Source organism: Leptinotarsa decemlineata, unplaced genomic scaffold (genome assembly GCF_025532065.1).
Source record: "Leptinotarsa decemlineata unplaced genomic scaffold, Ldec_3_MD MMD2_P_RNA_scaffold_9, whole genome shotgun sequence".
Classification (NCBI taxonomy): Eukaryota; Metazoa; Arthropoda; class Insecta; order Coleoptera; family Chrysomelidae; genus Leptinotarsa; species Leptinotarsa decemlineata.
In genome coordinates this window covers 6,840,615-6,856,422 of record NW_027412536.1, presented here as the reverse complement: position 1 = coordinate 6,856,422, position 15,808 = coordinate 6,840,615, and the positions used below count along the sequence as shown (strand labels likewise).

The following is a 15,808-nucleotide window of genomic DNA, read 5'->3' as shown; positions in this document are numbered from 1 at the left end:
TAGGAAATTAATTTCCCAGCGCATAGTACTATGTGGTGGTTTACATATATTCTTACTTACTTGGAAAGTTGAGTAACCGAGTAATGACTAAATAGTTGTTATACCCAAAACTATAAGAGACTTTACCATATGATGTTATCAAATTGATGAGTGTTAATCAATAAATAAATAAAACATAGTAAAACATACAAACATTTAATATTAATAACTCTTCAATGGTTTAGAGCTAAAGTTCCCAGAAATAAAACTTGTAATCCTAATAATAATATTCAATATTAGATACTTAGAGGTTAATTGATAGAAGATGTTTTAGGAAATTAATTTCCCAGCGCATAGTACTTTGTGGTGGTTTACATATATTCGTTGAAAAACATATACTTTAATCTGAGTGTATCTAGATTGAATGTACATTAATAATTGAAAAATTTAAATGGTAGGATTTTATCCTGTATAAAAAATATATATGTAAAACCTGTTCCTCTGGCGACAGCACTTTGAAAACTGGGTACAGAATCACAGACCAACCAGGACTGGAGTGATGAGTGGAGCGATACTATGACAGCTTTATTCTCTCTGAGTGCAATCAAATGTTCATCGGGCTGAACCATGGAGTGTACACTTCGGGCAAGTGAGCCCTATTGGAACCATAATACCAAAAATATCCTTGAAATGTAGACGAGGGGTTGAACCAAAGCTTGGGAGATAACCAACTCCGTGTACAACAACCCTATAAATGTTTTTTTTTTTTTTTTTTAGAAACTGGCCTATATTGTCGCTAGCAAGAGAACAATGAAAAGAAAAGTAGGAGAACTCACCTTCCGTGAAGGGTTTTATCTTGTAGCAAAAAGGCGTTGGCGTGGTACAAAGTATTCAAACACCAAATTGTCGTAAATGTTCAATATAGACCTCTATCAAAAGCCAGGACGTTGTGGTTGATAATAAGATGGGTAGAACGAAATATCCACTAAGGATCATTTAACAAATTCAGGATTCGTCAGCCGAACAGAACCAGAAACACCTGTAGGCAGACACCTGTCGTTTTCGCGAAATCTACCATCCTAACTGATCAGAAAATAATTCCTTTTCTTCTTCTTTTCGGAAGATAGGGTACTAGCGTTTTGACCTATCAATATTTGCATGTTCCATGCATAAAGGACCAATCTGAACAGAATAAAATAATGATATGTTTGGTTGTATCTGGTCAGACACCCCCTGAAGCTAAATTGGCTACACTGACGAAAAATGAAACAGTTTACAGTCGAAATATCATCAAACAGCTGACAATTGAAATTAAACAGAAAATACCAACAGAAAATTTCAACTCGAAGACACTTCTTGTGAAACTTATCCGTAACCAAAACATTCGAGATTAGCAATGGGATTTTTAAAAGGTTTCTATGGATGAGGTTAGACAACCAACTTTACTTATCTATGTTAGTTATTTTCACGTTCGCTGAGGGTAATTCACCACGGAGTGAAATCTATGTTGCTCTAAAACTTTTTTATTTATTGATAAAATAAGTAGCGAAAATTTACATGCTACAATGCAATTTTTGGAATCGTGGTCCTCGTTTGGTCGCCTGGTTTTCGTGAGACTGCTACGGATAGTGTTCCCAGATCTGAAGCAGGTTCTGATGTTATACTTGGATCCAATCCTTCTTATCCTTTCCGACAATCCTCTGATGTAGGGAAGTACAAGTATTGCTTGTGGCGGCTTCTCTTCCTTGTGGAGCTCTTGCTGTCTTCTAGCTAAAACCTGTTCCACCATCACTTTGAAGTAACCATTCCGTTGACGGTTATTTTTTATGATACCTAGGTCCCTTTCGAGACCTTCCTTTGTATTGCAGAGACCGAAAGCACGGTCTAGTAGAGTCTTGATGATTCCTCTCTTAGTCGATTGATGGTGGTCGGATTCCTGGTTCAGATACTGTCCCGTGTGAGTGGATTTTAGATATACAGATGTTTTCCATTTAGTGTCGGTTCTCTTCACCATTACGTCTGAGAATGGCAATTCGTTGTGGACTTCTCCATTGTGAAAGTGATGGAAGGACTTACGTTGTTGATGGGCTTCAGGAAAGTGTCTAGTTCTGCATTCCCATGATTCCATATTATGAAGGTATAGTCCACGTATCTCAACCAGACTAGTGGCTTCTTGTGGGCTTGTTCAATTCCCAGAGTTTCAAACCACTCCGTATATATATATTAGCTATAACTGGTGAAAGTGACGATCCCATTGGCAGTCCCTCATCTTGTGTAAAGAATTCATCCTTCATTTGGAAGTAGCAGTTTTGTAAACAGCATCCTACTTATTCCATGATTACTTGTATCGGTAAGTTTGTTCTATCTTTCAGGTCCCTATCTTCCAATAGCTTCTTCTGTATGATTTGAAGTGCTTCTTCGACAGGAACGTTGGTGTAGAAACTTATCAGTTGATCCTGCTCTTTGACTTCTAGTAGTTCAACAAAATGCCTTGAATTTTTCACAAAAGATGATGTTTTTCCTCGCAATGGTTTAATTATTGGTAGTAAAAATCTGGACAAATTTTGAGTGGCTGAATCTCTGGAGCTAATGATCGCTCTGAGTAGAACATCTTTCTTGTGGATTTTGGGTAGTCCATACAAGTGAGGGGGCTGTGGTGCGATGTTAGCGATGATATCTGTTTTTCCGAAAAATAGACTTAGTGTTTTTTCAAAGTCTGGTACAACTTCCTTTCAATTGATGCAGTAGGGTATCTTACTATCTTCGTGTATTTTCCTTTCTGAAGCTCCTCTTCGATCTTCTGTTCATAGAGATCAGTATCCATCACAACGGTAGCGTTTTCCTTATCTGCAGGTAAGATCTTGATGGTGTTGTCTCTACGTAGCCCATTCAAGGCTCCTCGTTCTTCATTGCTGATGTTATATGTTGGAACTGGTTCTCGATCAAGCTGTTCTCTGATTTTCCATCTGAATTCTTCTGCTTGGAACTGATCAATAAGGGAACTGGTGGATTCCACTGCAGTTATTATTTCCAAAGTAAGCACAGATGTTGGTGCAAGTTGAGACCTTTCCTCAACAAGGATTCCTCTATGTCTGTGAGCGAGTGGGAATTCATGTTGATGACGTTGGCGGCATCATAGTTGTCCTGTTTTCGTTCTGCATTTGGGCATTGTTTCTGTACCAACTTTCCCCACTTCCTATTGTGGGTTGTCCTCTATGTCTTTTCGTATCTTCAAGCATGTGCTTTCAATCTTGGCATGAGGTCCATGATCCTCTTCCAAAGTCTCTCTTCTCATTTCTTCAAATCGTTCTGTGGGATCCTGCATCAGAGTTGACCTCTTCCAATGGTAGTGATTAATTTGAGAACTTATCAGTGCTCGGCTGGCGCGTTCCAATATGCGTTTGGCTCTGTCTCATGGGATTGGCGATTTCAGCAAGAAACTTTTATTTATTTATTTAGTATTTATGTTGTTATATATATATATATATATATATATATATATATATATATATATATATACAGGGTGTTTCAGAATTCGACGGACAAACTTATACCACGTCATTCCTCTTGCAAAATGATGAAAAATGAGGTAGGACATGTGTGTCCGGAAATGAGCCGTTTCAGAAATACAGGGCGTTGAAGTTGCAAAATAAAAAGCCCCTTTTCGTCGTAGCTCCCGGACTAAAAGGAATAAATTAATGAAACTCAGCAAATCGATTACGAGCTAGAATGTGCTTCCTCCAGTGGTATGTTTGCTTCAGTATCAGTAGCCAGTGGCGTTCCAGCGGGGTAATAGCTTATATTTCCCCCCTTATTTTTTAGGCCACTGACTTTATATCCACAACCGTCTTTTTTTTTTGAATTCCTTGATCAATTTTACGTAAAAACCAAATAAACATTCACTATGAAAAAACCAGTAGTTTTCGAGAAAAATTGAGTTGAACTGATACGTGCATTCTTATATGGGAATAATCGATTAAAATAATCGAAATTCCAAAACCAAAATTATTTGAACTCTTTTATGATTTTACCATTAATTTAGCGCTTGCAAGTGATGGTAATTATTGTGGGTTTTCTATCATCGTACCAATTTTTGTTATGTTTAGCATATTGTAATGACAAATCATAACTCTTGAGGCTTATTTTCGTGCTTGTCAATAGATTTCATTGTTGAAATGTTTTCATTGTTCTCAGATCTTCGAGTGACTTTGTGATCTGAAAAAAAGTGACCCCAAATAAAATTTGCGATCATTCGGAATCTCGACTGAGTTAGGCTCCAATAATCCTAAAATAACACCATTATTCTGGATTTTGGGAAAATTATTTTTTGTTCACAATTATCCTGTCTTTCCCATTCGTGAAATCACATTTCTCTTTGTAGAATCGTAAATATCTTGAAGAATATTCATTAATAAGAAAATGAAAAACATTCTCAAAGTATACAGTGTTTTCAAATTTTCACAGATGAAGCCGAAAAACAAAATTTTACCAGTAGACTCTAATTATACGCCTGAAAAAAAGAAATGTATTTGGAAGAAGTCAATTTATTTGAATAACCATCTGATAAGATCTTCGCTAACTCTAGTCAGTAAATGAAGTTTTTTGAATAAATGAAGAAATGGAAGTTGTCTATTTACAGCTAATTACATAACTCTTAGTTGGATGTCGGTACTCATAATTCATCTTTGAGTAGAAATATCATGTTCAAAATATACCTTCTCTACACATATTTTAGATAATGTGATAAGAAACAATACTGTTGAAATTCTAGAACAGTGAGTCATAAACACGAATTTCTTTTTGAAATTTACATTGAAAATTCAAATGTGCTTTTGAATAATAATGAGAACATCTGATGAATAATCAATAGGGTAATTGTTCGAAATTTTTTCCGTCAACACTTATACACGATCTGCAACGGCGCAACATAGAAAATCGCACTTTTTCAAATGATTCTAAATTTTCGGCAATCGTTATCGATGCAGCTTGAATGTGGGCGACTAATTCTTCTTGGCTTTTTGGTTCTGTTTCATAAACCAGTGACTTCATATGACCCCAAAGAAAATAGTCAACAGGATTAGGATTCAAATCTGGTGATCTGGCAGGCCATTTGTGGGGTCCACCTCGACCAATCCAATTGTCACCGAATTTCCGATTTAGGTACTCTCTAGCAGCTAACGAAAAATGAACAGAAGCACCGTCGTGCTGAAACCACATTCCACACCTTCTCTAGCCCTTACACAAAATTCTATTATTTTCAATAGCAAGAAGTTATTCAACCACCTTCCCATTAATTCAAGGCGAATATATAATAGAAAGAAATTCAGAAAGAAAGTGAAAGAATACCTTGTTGGGAGGCCCTATTATAGTGTGGACGAATTCTACCAAGGCTCTATTGAATAATTGACATGTAGCTTTGTGTAAACAAGTTATTGAAACCAACACAAAATGGCTATCAATGTTCATTATGTAGAATTATATATTTACGTTTACTTAATATTCATAAATTCATGTACTTATATTTGTAGCTGTTCAGCTGGACTTAATATTGTTCTGTCCATATACTCTGCTCCGGTGTTTAAGCATTATTTTATAGTTTATATTTGTTAATTGTCCCTTATACATGTTTTACTTTACTAGACTTTGCCAATAAGATGTTTATATCTTGGGTAATAAAGCATATTTTGATTTGATTTGATATTCAGAGGAACATCTTCTAACAATTCAGGCAATACTTCTCCAAGAAAGTGCTATAATTGTCCCCATTAAAATTATCTGGTAAAAGATAAGGACCAACTAAACGGTTTTCTACTATTCCTGCCCAAACATTCAATGAAAATTTTGTTTGATGGCCATGAGGATGAATAGCAAAAGGATTTTCCTCGGCCCAAATATGGCTATTGCGAGAATTGAAAATACCTTCCCTTGTGAATTTTGCCTCATCAGTGTATAACACTTGCTTGATAAATTCCGGATTATTTCTCCACATACTTAAAAACCATCGAGAAAATTCAATTCGATCTGGATAGTCCTCTGGTTTCAGTGCCTGAACTTTTCTCAGTCGATATGGGTATAACTGCTGTTCATGCAAAGTCCTCCAAACAGATGATGAAGACACATGCAGCACTCTAGCTATAGATCTACTACTTTCAGACGGATGTTCAGCAGCATAGTTCAATATCTCCTCTTCTGTGATATAATTTCTTACAGTTCTCTGTATACCTGCATTCCTTCTGGTAATTAAAAAACTTCCTGTTTCCCTGAGTCTTCTGTCCACGTTTTCGAACGTTTTCCAATTAGAAATTCTATTTCTTCCAGAAAAATTTTCACGATACATTCTTTGTGCCAACCTTCCATTTCGTCCCGATTTTCCATAAATAAGGTGCATGTCCGCTAACTCTTCGAATGTAAAATTCATTTTTATTATACGAAATACACAATCAAACACTTTCTGACAGCTACGTTAACTTGGAAGTGTCATACGAATCTCATTTCATTTCCACAGCCCCCTAACAAATTTATTGTTGTCAATGAATAAAGTAATCCTCATTGCTTAGGTGGATCAAAGATTGTTATAAGTCACGTGAATGTATTCTGAAACTATTCAACCAGTGGCTGAAGAACTCGAGAATATCGGTACAGTTATCTAACAAAACTATAATAGATATGCCCAGGAAACATTGTAGATGGCTAAGGTTGAAACAAGTAATGGTATTTTGGTTAATCGATAAAACTTGGATTTTTACCCAGTGAGAGAAGATAATTCGATAAAACATTCTGAGTTCAGTTTTGCCAACTATTCGTAATTGTCTTTGAAAATCGTTTGGATGGAACATTTTATTGAAAAATAAATCTCGAGGTAAAGCCATTCAGTAGGTCTGCGGGCTCACAACATATCTGCAAAAAAAGTTGGTAAAATGGTAGAAAATCCGCAATATGTTGCCGAAGTGAATAATTTTTCAAGCACACAATGAATGGTAGAATGATGAAAGAGTTCAAATAATTTCGGTTTTGGAATTTCGATTATTTTACTCTATTATTAATATTCCCATATGAGAATGCACCTATCAGTTCAACTCAATTTTTCTCGAAAACTACTGGTTTTTTCATAGTGAATGTTTATTTGGTTTTTACGTAAAATTGATCAAGGAATTCAAAAAAAAGACGGTTGTGGATATAATGTCAGTGGCGTAAAAAATAAGGGAGGAAATATAAGCTATTACCCCGCTGGAACGCCACTGGCTACTGATACTGAAGCAAACATACCACTGGAGGAAGCACATTCTAGCTCGTAATCGATTTGCTGAGTTTCATTAATTTATTCCTTTTAGTCCGGGAGCTACGACGAAAAGGGTCTTTTTATTTTGCAACTTCAACGCCCTGTATTTCTGAAACGGCTCATTTCCGGACACACATGTTCTACCTCATTTTTCATCATTTTGCAAGAGGAATGACGTGGTCCGTCGAATTCTGAAACACCCTGTATATATATATATATATATATATATATATATATATATATATATATATATATATATTCTAGTTCCTTTTCGAGACCTTCCGCTTGCGTTTACGCAGCTATTTTTATCAAGTACTTTCTTGGTTTTTTCTCATTTTGTCTTCAATCGAGGACCGCCTGCCCGGTACTGAAGATGCCCAATAGGCTGAAACAGCTTTATACCGGTGGCTCTTAAATAGAAATCAATATGGGAATGATCAAAAGTACTTATCTATTTACTTATATATATATATATATATATATATATATATATATATATATATATATATATATATATATATATATATATATATCATCAAAAATGACCGTCAACGGAATGGTTACTCCAAAGTGATGGTGGAACAAGTTTTAGCTAGAAGACAGCAAGAGCTTCACAAGGAAGAGGAGCCGCCACAACCAATACTTGTACTTCCCTACATTAGAGGATTGTCGGAAAGGATAAGAAGGAATTGGGTCCAAGTATAACATCAGAACCTGCTTCAGATCTGGGAACACTATCCGTAGCAGTCTCACGAAAACCAGGCCACCAACCGCGGACTGCGATTCCAAGAATTGCATTTACCGAATACCGTGCGAGTGCGGAGAATCATACATCGGTGAAACTAAGAGGCCATTGAAAATTCGCATTGCCGAGCACAAGAAACTCACTCAGCGAGGAGAAACCAGCAAATCTGGAATAGCAGAGCATGTTTGGACTCATTAACATAACATCAAGTGGGCTCAGGCTGAAATCATCCACAAGGAGGAACACTGGTTTAGGAGAAAATTTCAAAGAAGCCGTATAAATGTTGTCCAACAACGCATTTAGCCAAGCTAGCATAGAGATACGTAACATATGGAAACCTCTAATCAAGCGGAACACGACCAACTCCCGCCAAACGGTCAGCTCCCGCTAAAAACCAATGAAATGGTGAGATGGAAGAGGGGATAGGTGAAAACAGTCGAATGACCTATAAATAGTCAGATCTCAAAGGAATAAGTCCAGTTATCACCCGAAGACGATTGTGGATACTAACAATCGAAACGTCGTGAAGTAACTTGGTTTGGAATCTTTCAATTTTATATTTTTGATTTTCATTTCTTGTTAATAATATTTTTTTATTTTTCAGCTCGTGTTAATAGTTCAGTTTTTTAGGTTGTTGCTTGTATAATATTTCATTGTAATTTCAGTTTTTTGCTTAATACAATTGTTTTTTCAGCTAATCTTTTTAACTTTTTACAGATTCTTTCAGGGATTTCAAATCAATTTATATCATACTAGTACTATGTTGCTGTATCGCTGCTGTTCCAATGTTTTGACAGAATCACAATCAACGAACTTAGGCGTGCGCAGTGTTATAAAACAGTGCTTTCAAAAAATTGTTTAAAAAAATCTGTTTTTCCGTTAACCAGCTGTCGCACCGCTACGAACGACAACCCTCAGAAGTCGAAACTTGTGCGAGCTAAGGATTAACGAGGTCTTACCTTTTAACGTGTGATTCCTAACAAGGGTCGGCTCCAGCAGTATCGTCTTCATTCCTATCGTTGAATTTTAATTGTAACCTTTTTGCCATTTTCACAAAATCAAATTTATTAACAAATGTACAATATCAAATGAATGTCTATAAATATTTAAAAAATTGCATAATACGTTTATGCATAATACTTTAAACAGTCTGCTAAGTGTAAACACATGTGTTTGACTGAGTTAGTTGAAAAATAATTAATAGATATTTTTCATTAAAAAAAAATAATCTGAAATTAAGAAATGTATCAACAATAGTGTTTTATGAATAAGGGTTAAATAAATTATCTGTTAAACTGAATTATTTTAATGGGAGCACATTTTCAATTTTTTCAGTATTATCTAATATCCAATTGTGTGATGTTTTTTAAATGATGTTAATCTCTACTTTGTAATTTCTTGTGGAATTATATTGCAAATTTTACAACCAATATATATGCAGTGGTGTTGCATACCTATAAAGTACACTTAGCAATTTGAAAGCATTTATTGGTTATCGATCTTGTATTATACCGTATTATTTCGGCATCCACATCTGTTGGAACAGTTTTTAATGCAATTGAAGGGGACTAATTTCAACAGAATATCAGGAGCTAATTTTCCTGTTGTTTTGATCGGCAGAAACATAGCTTCCGTCTTTATCCAGCTCCAATCTTCCGTATTCAGCTCTCATCAAGCCAGTATTGCACTTGATAATACAGTCTGAAGGAATGGAAACATGATGCTTCTGAAGTTGGAGGAAGGATTGCTAAGTTGTGTGCTTTTTTGACATTTTATAATTCCATTTTTGAACTTCATAACACGACATTGTCTTACCGGAGACAAGTGTCTGTCGGTCGCGAACTATGTGTGACGGTCCCAACGAAGACTGTAGTAACTTAATTTTCAACAGTTTTGAGACACTTCCACTAGCGGAATTTAAATTATTCGATTTAACCCACGAAAACTGTTATAGGCAACCCAAATCATATATGGCTGTAAACTGTAGTAACTGTAGAGGAGGTTTTTTTCGGCGAAAATTGCAGTAACTAGACGAAAATATGTTACAAAGAGTCAGTCTCAACACAAGTTGGTACAGTATTCGACGGTGTAAAATAAAGTTTAGGAAATTCTGTATGAGATAGTGTGTTCTGATACTGTGTTACCGTTATAATGAAATGAGTGTTTCTGATGTCAGAATGTCTAATAAAAGGACCCTATTAATATTGCAGCTTGCAAATAGAAATGTTAATACATCAAATTCTATTGAGAGTAAGTTTTTAGTAGCATTGTGAGTATTTATTTTAAACAAAAAATTTATATATAATTATAGATATTGACCCAGCTAGTAAGTCGGTACAGGAAAAGACCGAAGGGGAGAATCGCGAGAGTAAGTTGATAATATTACATCGAATTATTTACTAAGTAAGGCAAACAGACATTTATAGGTGAAGGAGAAAACTCTGAAATTACTCCTATTCAAGTGCCAAATATTGAATGTGGTGAACTGGATAATTTGTATTCCCACAATTCAGAATTTTCATAATCATGATGTTGATCACTGTAGACACTTAGTACAAGTCGCGAAACTAATTATGTTCATAGTAACATCGTGAAGAAACAACATTCAGAAAGAGAACGTACATGTATTCACAAAACAAATAGAAATTTAGGAAGAGAATATACAAGTAGGACGGGCAAGATAACAGAAGCCAGGAAAATGCGAGGACCTTGTAAAGAAACATGTCGATATAAGTGCAGAGAAAAAGTAAGAGTTGAAGTCAGAGAAAAAATTTGTATGGAATTTTGGGCTATAGAAGATCACACAAGGCAATGGGATTTTCTAACAAAATTCGTCAAACAAACAGATAAGAAGCAGATTACATCAGGTGATCACTCAAAGAGAAAATATTCTAGATAATTGAATGGAATATGTTCATTTCATCACATTAACTACAAAAGTGCTATGTTTAATTATGCATAATCTTTATTCAAAATAGATATAATCCACCGGTTTTTGGAAAGTGGCCACACACAAAACGAAGGGGACAGTATGCATGCAGTAATTGAAAATGCGAATACTAGTCAATCAGTAATTTATACCCCTGATCAGTGGATTACGCTAATACGAATGGCAAAAACGACTGGTAAGCCCTACATAGTTCGAGAGATGTGTCAAAACGATTGCATAAGCTTCAAGAACATAGTTAAGCAAAACTGGAAGACTGATGATAATAAGCAGCCATTCAAAATGAGTAAAATAAGAGAGATGGTTTTTCTAGCTACCAGTCCAAATCAAGTTTCATTTAAGTATAACTATGAAGACAATGAGGCACATTTAACTATTCAGGAGCAAGGAGGGAGGAATTCAAGTAATACTCAAAACGAAACTTTACCTAAACTGTACACCACTTTGCTGCCTACTGATGATAAGAAACTAGCAGGTTTATTGGAGCTTTGCAAGAGAGGGTTCATTCCAACTATTTATCACAACTTTTATAAGTCAGTAATATCGTCGAATCCAAAAGATATGAGTAGTAATAATGACGACTCGACTGAAAGCGAAGATTGAAAAGTAAATAAATACAGTTAAAGAACACTTTTGAGTTGTAAAAATATTTCGTTGCAAATATAATTTTGAAGCAGTGTAGTAAGTAATTTTTTCATAATTATTTCCGATGAAAATCATAGTAACTCGTGTAAAAAAAAATAGCGTGCAGAGTATACAAAGAACAATTCAGTACTTAAAATGTAGCCTTTTAATGCACCTCATCTCCAAAAGAATAGAAAACATAGTTAAATGTATGTTACTTTTACTTTTATTGGCAATAATAAAATAGAAGAAACTTCAAGTCCGTTCTTCTCAGTTCTTTAAAAATTGAGTTACCACAGTCTTCCTAGGGACCGTCGTCATGTGTTTATCCCTTTCCAAAAAAATGTTTAAATCATCTTTTAAATAACGCATGTCTTTTAAACAATTTCTTAAACAATAGCAACTAAAAATTTGCAGTTATACAGCTGATAATTGAGTCTGGACTCACGCAAACCTTTCAAGTCCTAACTGTGCGACTGCTTTTGACTGTTAAGAATAGCAAACCTGAGTATGCGTAACTAATGATGCACATTTAATGCTATCAGCCATATACTCCTCAGTTTTATATATAACTTTATATTGTTTTGAGAGTGTTTTTTTATTTGTTTATGTTCACTTTTTCATAGAACCCAATAAATTTTAGATTAATTATTGAATCCAGAACAAGAACAAAAGTCAAATAAAACATTAAATTCAGTAGTAAATCAACATTAACTGAAATGAAGCGTAGAATTTTAAACCCAGGAGTATGACGAGTTTCATAAAAATACTCCTCTCATGTAGTAGTGTGTTAGGAATCACACGTTAAAAGGTAAGACCTCGTTAGTCCTTAGCTCGCACAAGTTTCTCAACTTCTGATAGTTGTCTTTCGTATGGGGGCGGCAGCTGATTAACGGAAAAACAGATTTTAAACAGACAGTTATGATTATGGGAGAAATGTTTTTTTATTGGATGAACTGAAATAGTTTGCGGTTAATGTTATTGATTATACAGAATTTTTTCTCTCAATATTTGATATTTTTTTGATGTGATGGCACAATTTTACAAATTATACCGACCACTAAATTATCATATTGATTAAATTAAATGGGTATACATTTCTTTGTATAAAGATGGAAAAGTAAAAAGCCAAAATTTTTCTTTCAGAAAAATATAATGAATTTTTAAATAATTAACCAGATGATTTTATTAAAAAACTTAATTTTCCACCTTTTGTACATTTTTAAGTATCACTTTGTTCCATAATAATGATGTTAGTAGAATGTGACAAAATAGAAAACTTTGAATCACATGAAAAATTAACGACTTTTTTTTTTACAGCTATCAATAATACTTGTAATGATTGGAAGATATTAGATCCAGCCATACTTTCCTCGAGCCGTCATTATCCCATAGCAAATATGCCTCAAATTCGAGATCATTATCAAGATATATCACAAGTAGGAACACAACAAAATGGGGCCCCTTTAAGGCCTTTTGACTTCACAAATAATGCATTCTCAAATTTCACACAACAGTTACAGCCAAATTTCAATAATTTCTCACATATAAATTCACAACAGGGCCTGAATTGGTTTAGTAATGATTTGAATCCACAGATATCCAGCCCTCCGGGTTTTAGAAATAACCAAGCTACCAAACAGCAAGAGTGTTGAATAAAACAGTCAAATTTGATGCGAAAATTGTATGGGTCACTTTCATTTTAGATTCTAAATAAATCAATTTCAAAAATGACTATTGTCGTTGACTTTTGTTTGTCGATTTATTATTTTAAAATTGATTTTCATTTATTTGATGTGTTATTTATTATTCATTGTTGGAAACTTATATTTAGTTGTAACAATTTCAGCTAATTTGATTTTATTTATTCACAAATAATTTCACTAGTTATGACAGTATTCAATACTTGAGACATGAATAGATAGATGTGGAAAAAATTTATGATGAGCTGAAAACCATTATTTATCATTTTAATTTTTTATGAAAGAACACCATTGTTTTCTGCTGCTCAAAGAAACCTCAAACAAAATGACATCGATGTGAAATTTGGACATTTTAATATTTTGTGCAATGTGCAATATTAAATTTTATGGAACTGTAAATGAATTTATGAAATTTGTTGTTGATCCCATACTAAAAATAATTTTTCTGAAGTATATTTTCCCTGAATACTCCTAAGTACTTCATTCTGTTAGATTATTTGTGGGTTCTTGGCCAACAACTTCAGGAGACAAGTAAAGCTAATATCTTAATTATTATTGAATATATGAAATACAACAGCTAAATATATTATGAAACGATTTTGATGCATTTTTATTTCTTCTTCGTTGTACCGATTTATTTAGATATGAATATGATGTATATCAAAATAGTATTTACATAATATATAAAATTAGGGGAATGTGAAAAGCAAATATAGTTTTCTTTGACTTGATTCCATTTTTTGAATACCACAAATGATTTTACAATGTAAAAAAACATTTATAGTAAAAAACAATGTTTTCGTTCACTAAGAAACATTTTTTTATTATTTGGAAATTGTAGAAATGGCCTGTTTGCAAAGAGCAATAATGCAAGGCACGACAAGAGGAACAATTCTCATTACCTTTCGTCTAATTGCTGTTCACTCAGGTGCGATTTTATCTTCATGCCACTGATTGGTACTTTGGATTTTCAGTTCCTTTTGTTTTTGGAATCCTCGCATTTGGGCGGCATTATAACTAGTGACGTTACGATCTCTTGCAATCTCAAAAACAGATAAGTTTTTTTACTAGTGGAATATAGAAGATGTAACATATTGACCACCAAAAAATTATGAAATTTTTTATGAAGTATTTGCGAATATATATATATATATATATATATATCAAAAGGAAAATTCACTATCGCTAATAGCAACCTACTAGATAGATTAGTTTCGTATTTTCACATTTATGACGATGTATCTCTGTAGTTATTCCTAAAATAATTTTTTGGTATATTTATGGTTTATTTTGGGCAAAAAACCCAAGAGACATTTTTTGTTTAGAATGAAACAGGCTATCGTAAATACATTTTTCAATGGTAAACAAATAAAAGTTACATAGGAAATAAATTTCTGGCTAAGTGTCTTTTTGGTAGAAGAAAACGTCAGGTTAATTTCAATATTGTAACTTTTTTAGCGCTTGTGAAAAAAATTGTTATACAAATTTTATGTACCTTCTTTAAGGGGCTGTATCTTAACAAGGGATGCTGCAATGAAATTTCTTTATATGAAAGATTCTATTTTTTTTCGATGAGGAATCACCTTAAATGTTTTACACTTATTCAGTTACACCCTGCATAAAAATATGTAACTGTGACACCTATCTAATTTGACAGGTAAATTTCTGTATATAACATGTAATTTCTACTTCTCTGCTCACCCCTGACATGTTTGTTTTTATTCACTTTTTATTTTATTTGCTGTATAACTCTTAATGTGCATTGTATATGTTGTTTATTATAATAATTTTTAGATAACTGACAATTACGATAACCATTCATCTGTTTTACGATATAAAAATTGTATAGATATTTTTATATATATATAAATATAAAATCTAGAAAGGTTAATACAGTCAAGCTGCTGGAAATAATTCCATGAAAATCAAAAAATAAATTAATAAGTACTTTTTTAATCACTCCCATATTGATTTCAATTTCAATGATTGGTCAAACCACCAACACTGACATAAAAAGTTGGCAAGTTGACTTATGTTTCTCTTGCGTTTACGCAGCTATTTTTATCAAGTACTTTCTTGATTTTTCTCATTTTGTCTTCAATCAAGGACCGCATGCCCGGTACTGTTTCAGCCCATTAGGCTGAAACAGCTATATATATATATAGGTATATAGTATATATATATATATATATATATATATATATATATATATATATATTATATATATATATATATATATATACATATACATATATATATATATATATATATATATATATATATATATATATATAAATAGATAAGTACTTTTTGATCATTCCCATATTGATTTCAATTTAAGAGCCACCGGTATACAACTGTTTCAGCCTATTGGGCATCGTCAGTATCGGGCAGGCGGTCCTCGATTGAAGACAAAATGAGAAAAACCAAGAAAGTACTTGATAAAAATAGCTGCGTAAAGGCAAGCTATTCAACAAAATGAATTTGTGGTTGCCTACTGACAGTTAACGATTGTAGGAAGTTCGGTAGAC

The 15,808-nt window shown here is 33.6% G+C and overlaps 1 protein-coding gene across 4 annotated transcripts in view; it reads left to right on the top strand.

Annotated features, from left to right (window-relative positions):
- The window catches only part of Cnot4 (CCR4-NOT transcription complex subunit 4), a 69,258-nt gene extending 55,383 nt beyond the window's left edge, over positions 1 to 13,875 (top strand). For all 4 annotated transcript variants that reach the window (XM_023164227.2, XM_023164229.2, XM_023164225.2 and 1 more), the window contains exon 13: positions 12,895 to 13,875. In XM_023164227.2, the coding sequence (XP_023019995.2) occupies positions 12,895 to 13,229 (335 nt within the window). In that variant the 3' untranslated portion in view covers positions 13,230 to 13,875. The remainder of the gene's footprint in view (positions 1 to 12,894) is intronic.
- Positions 13,876 to 15,808: the final 1,933 nt, after the last annotated feature.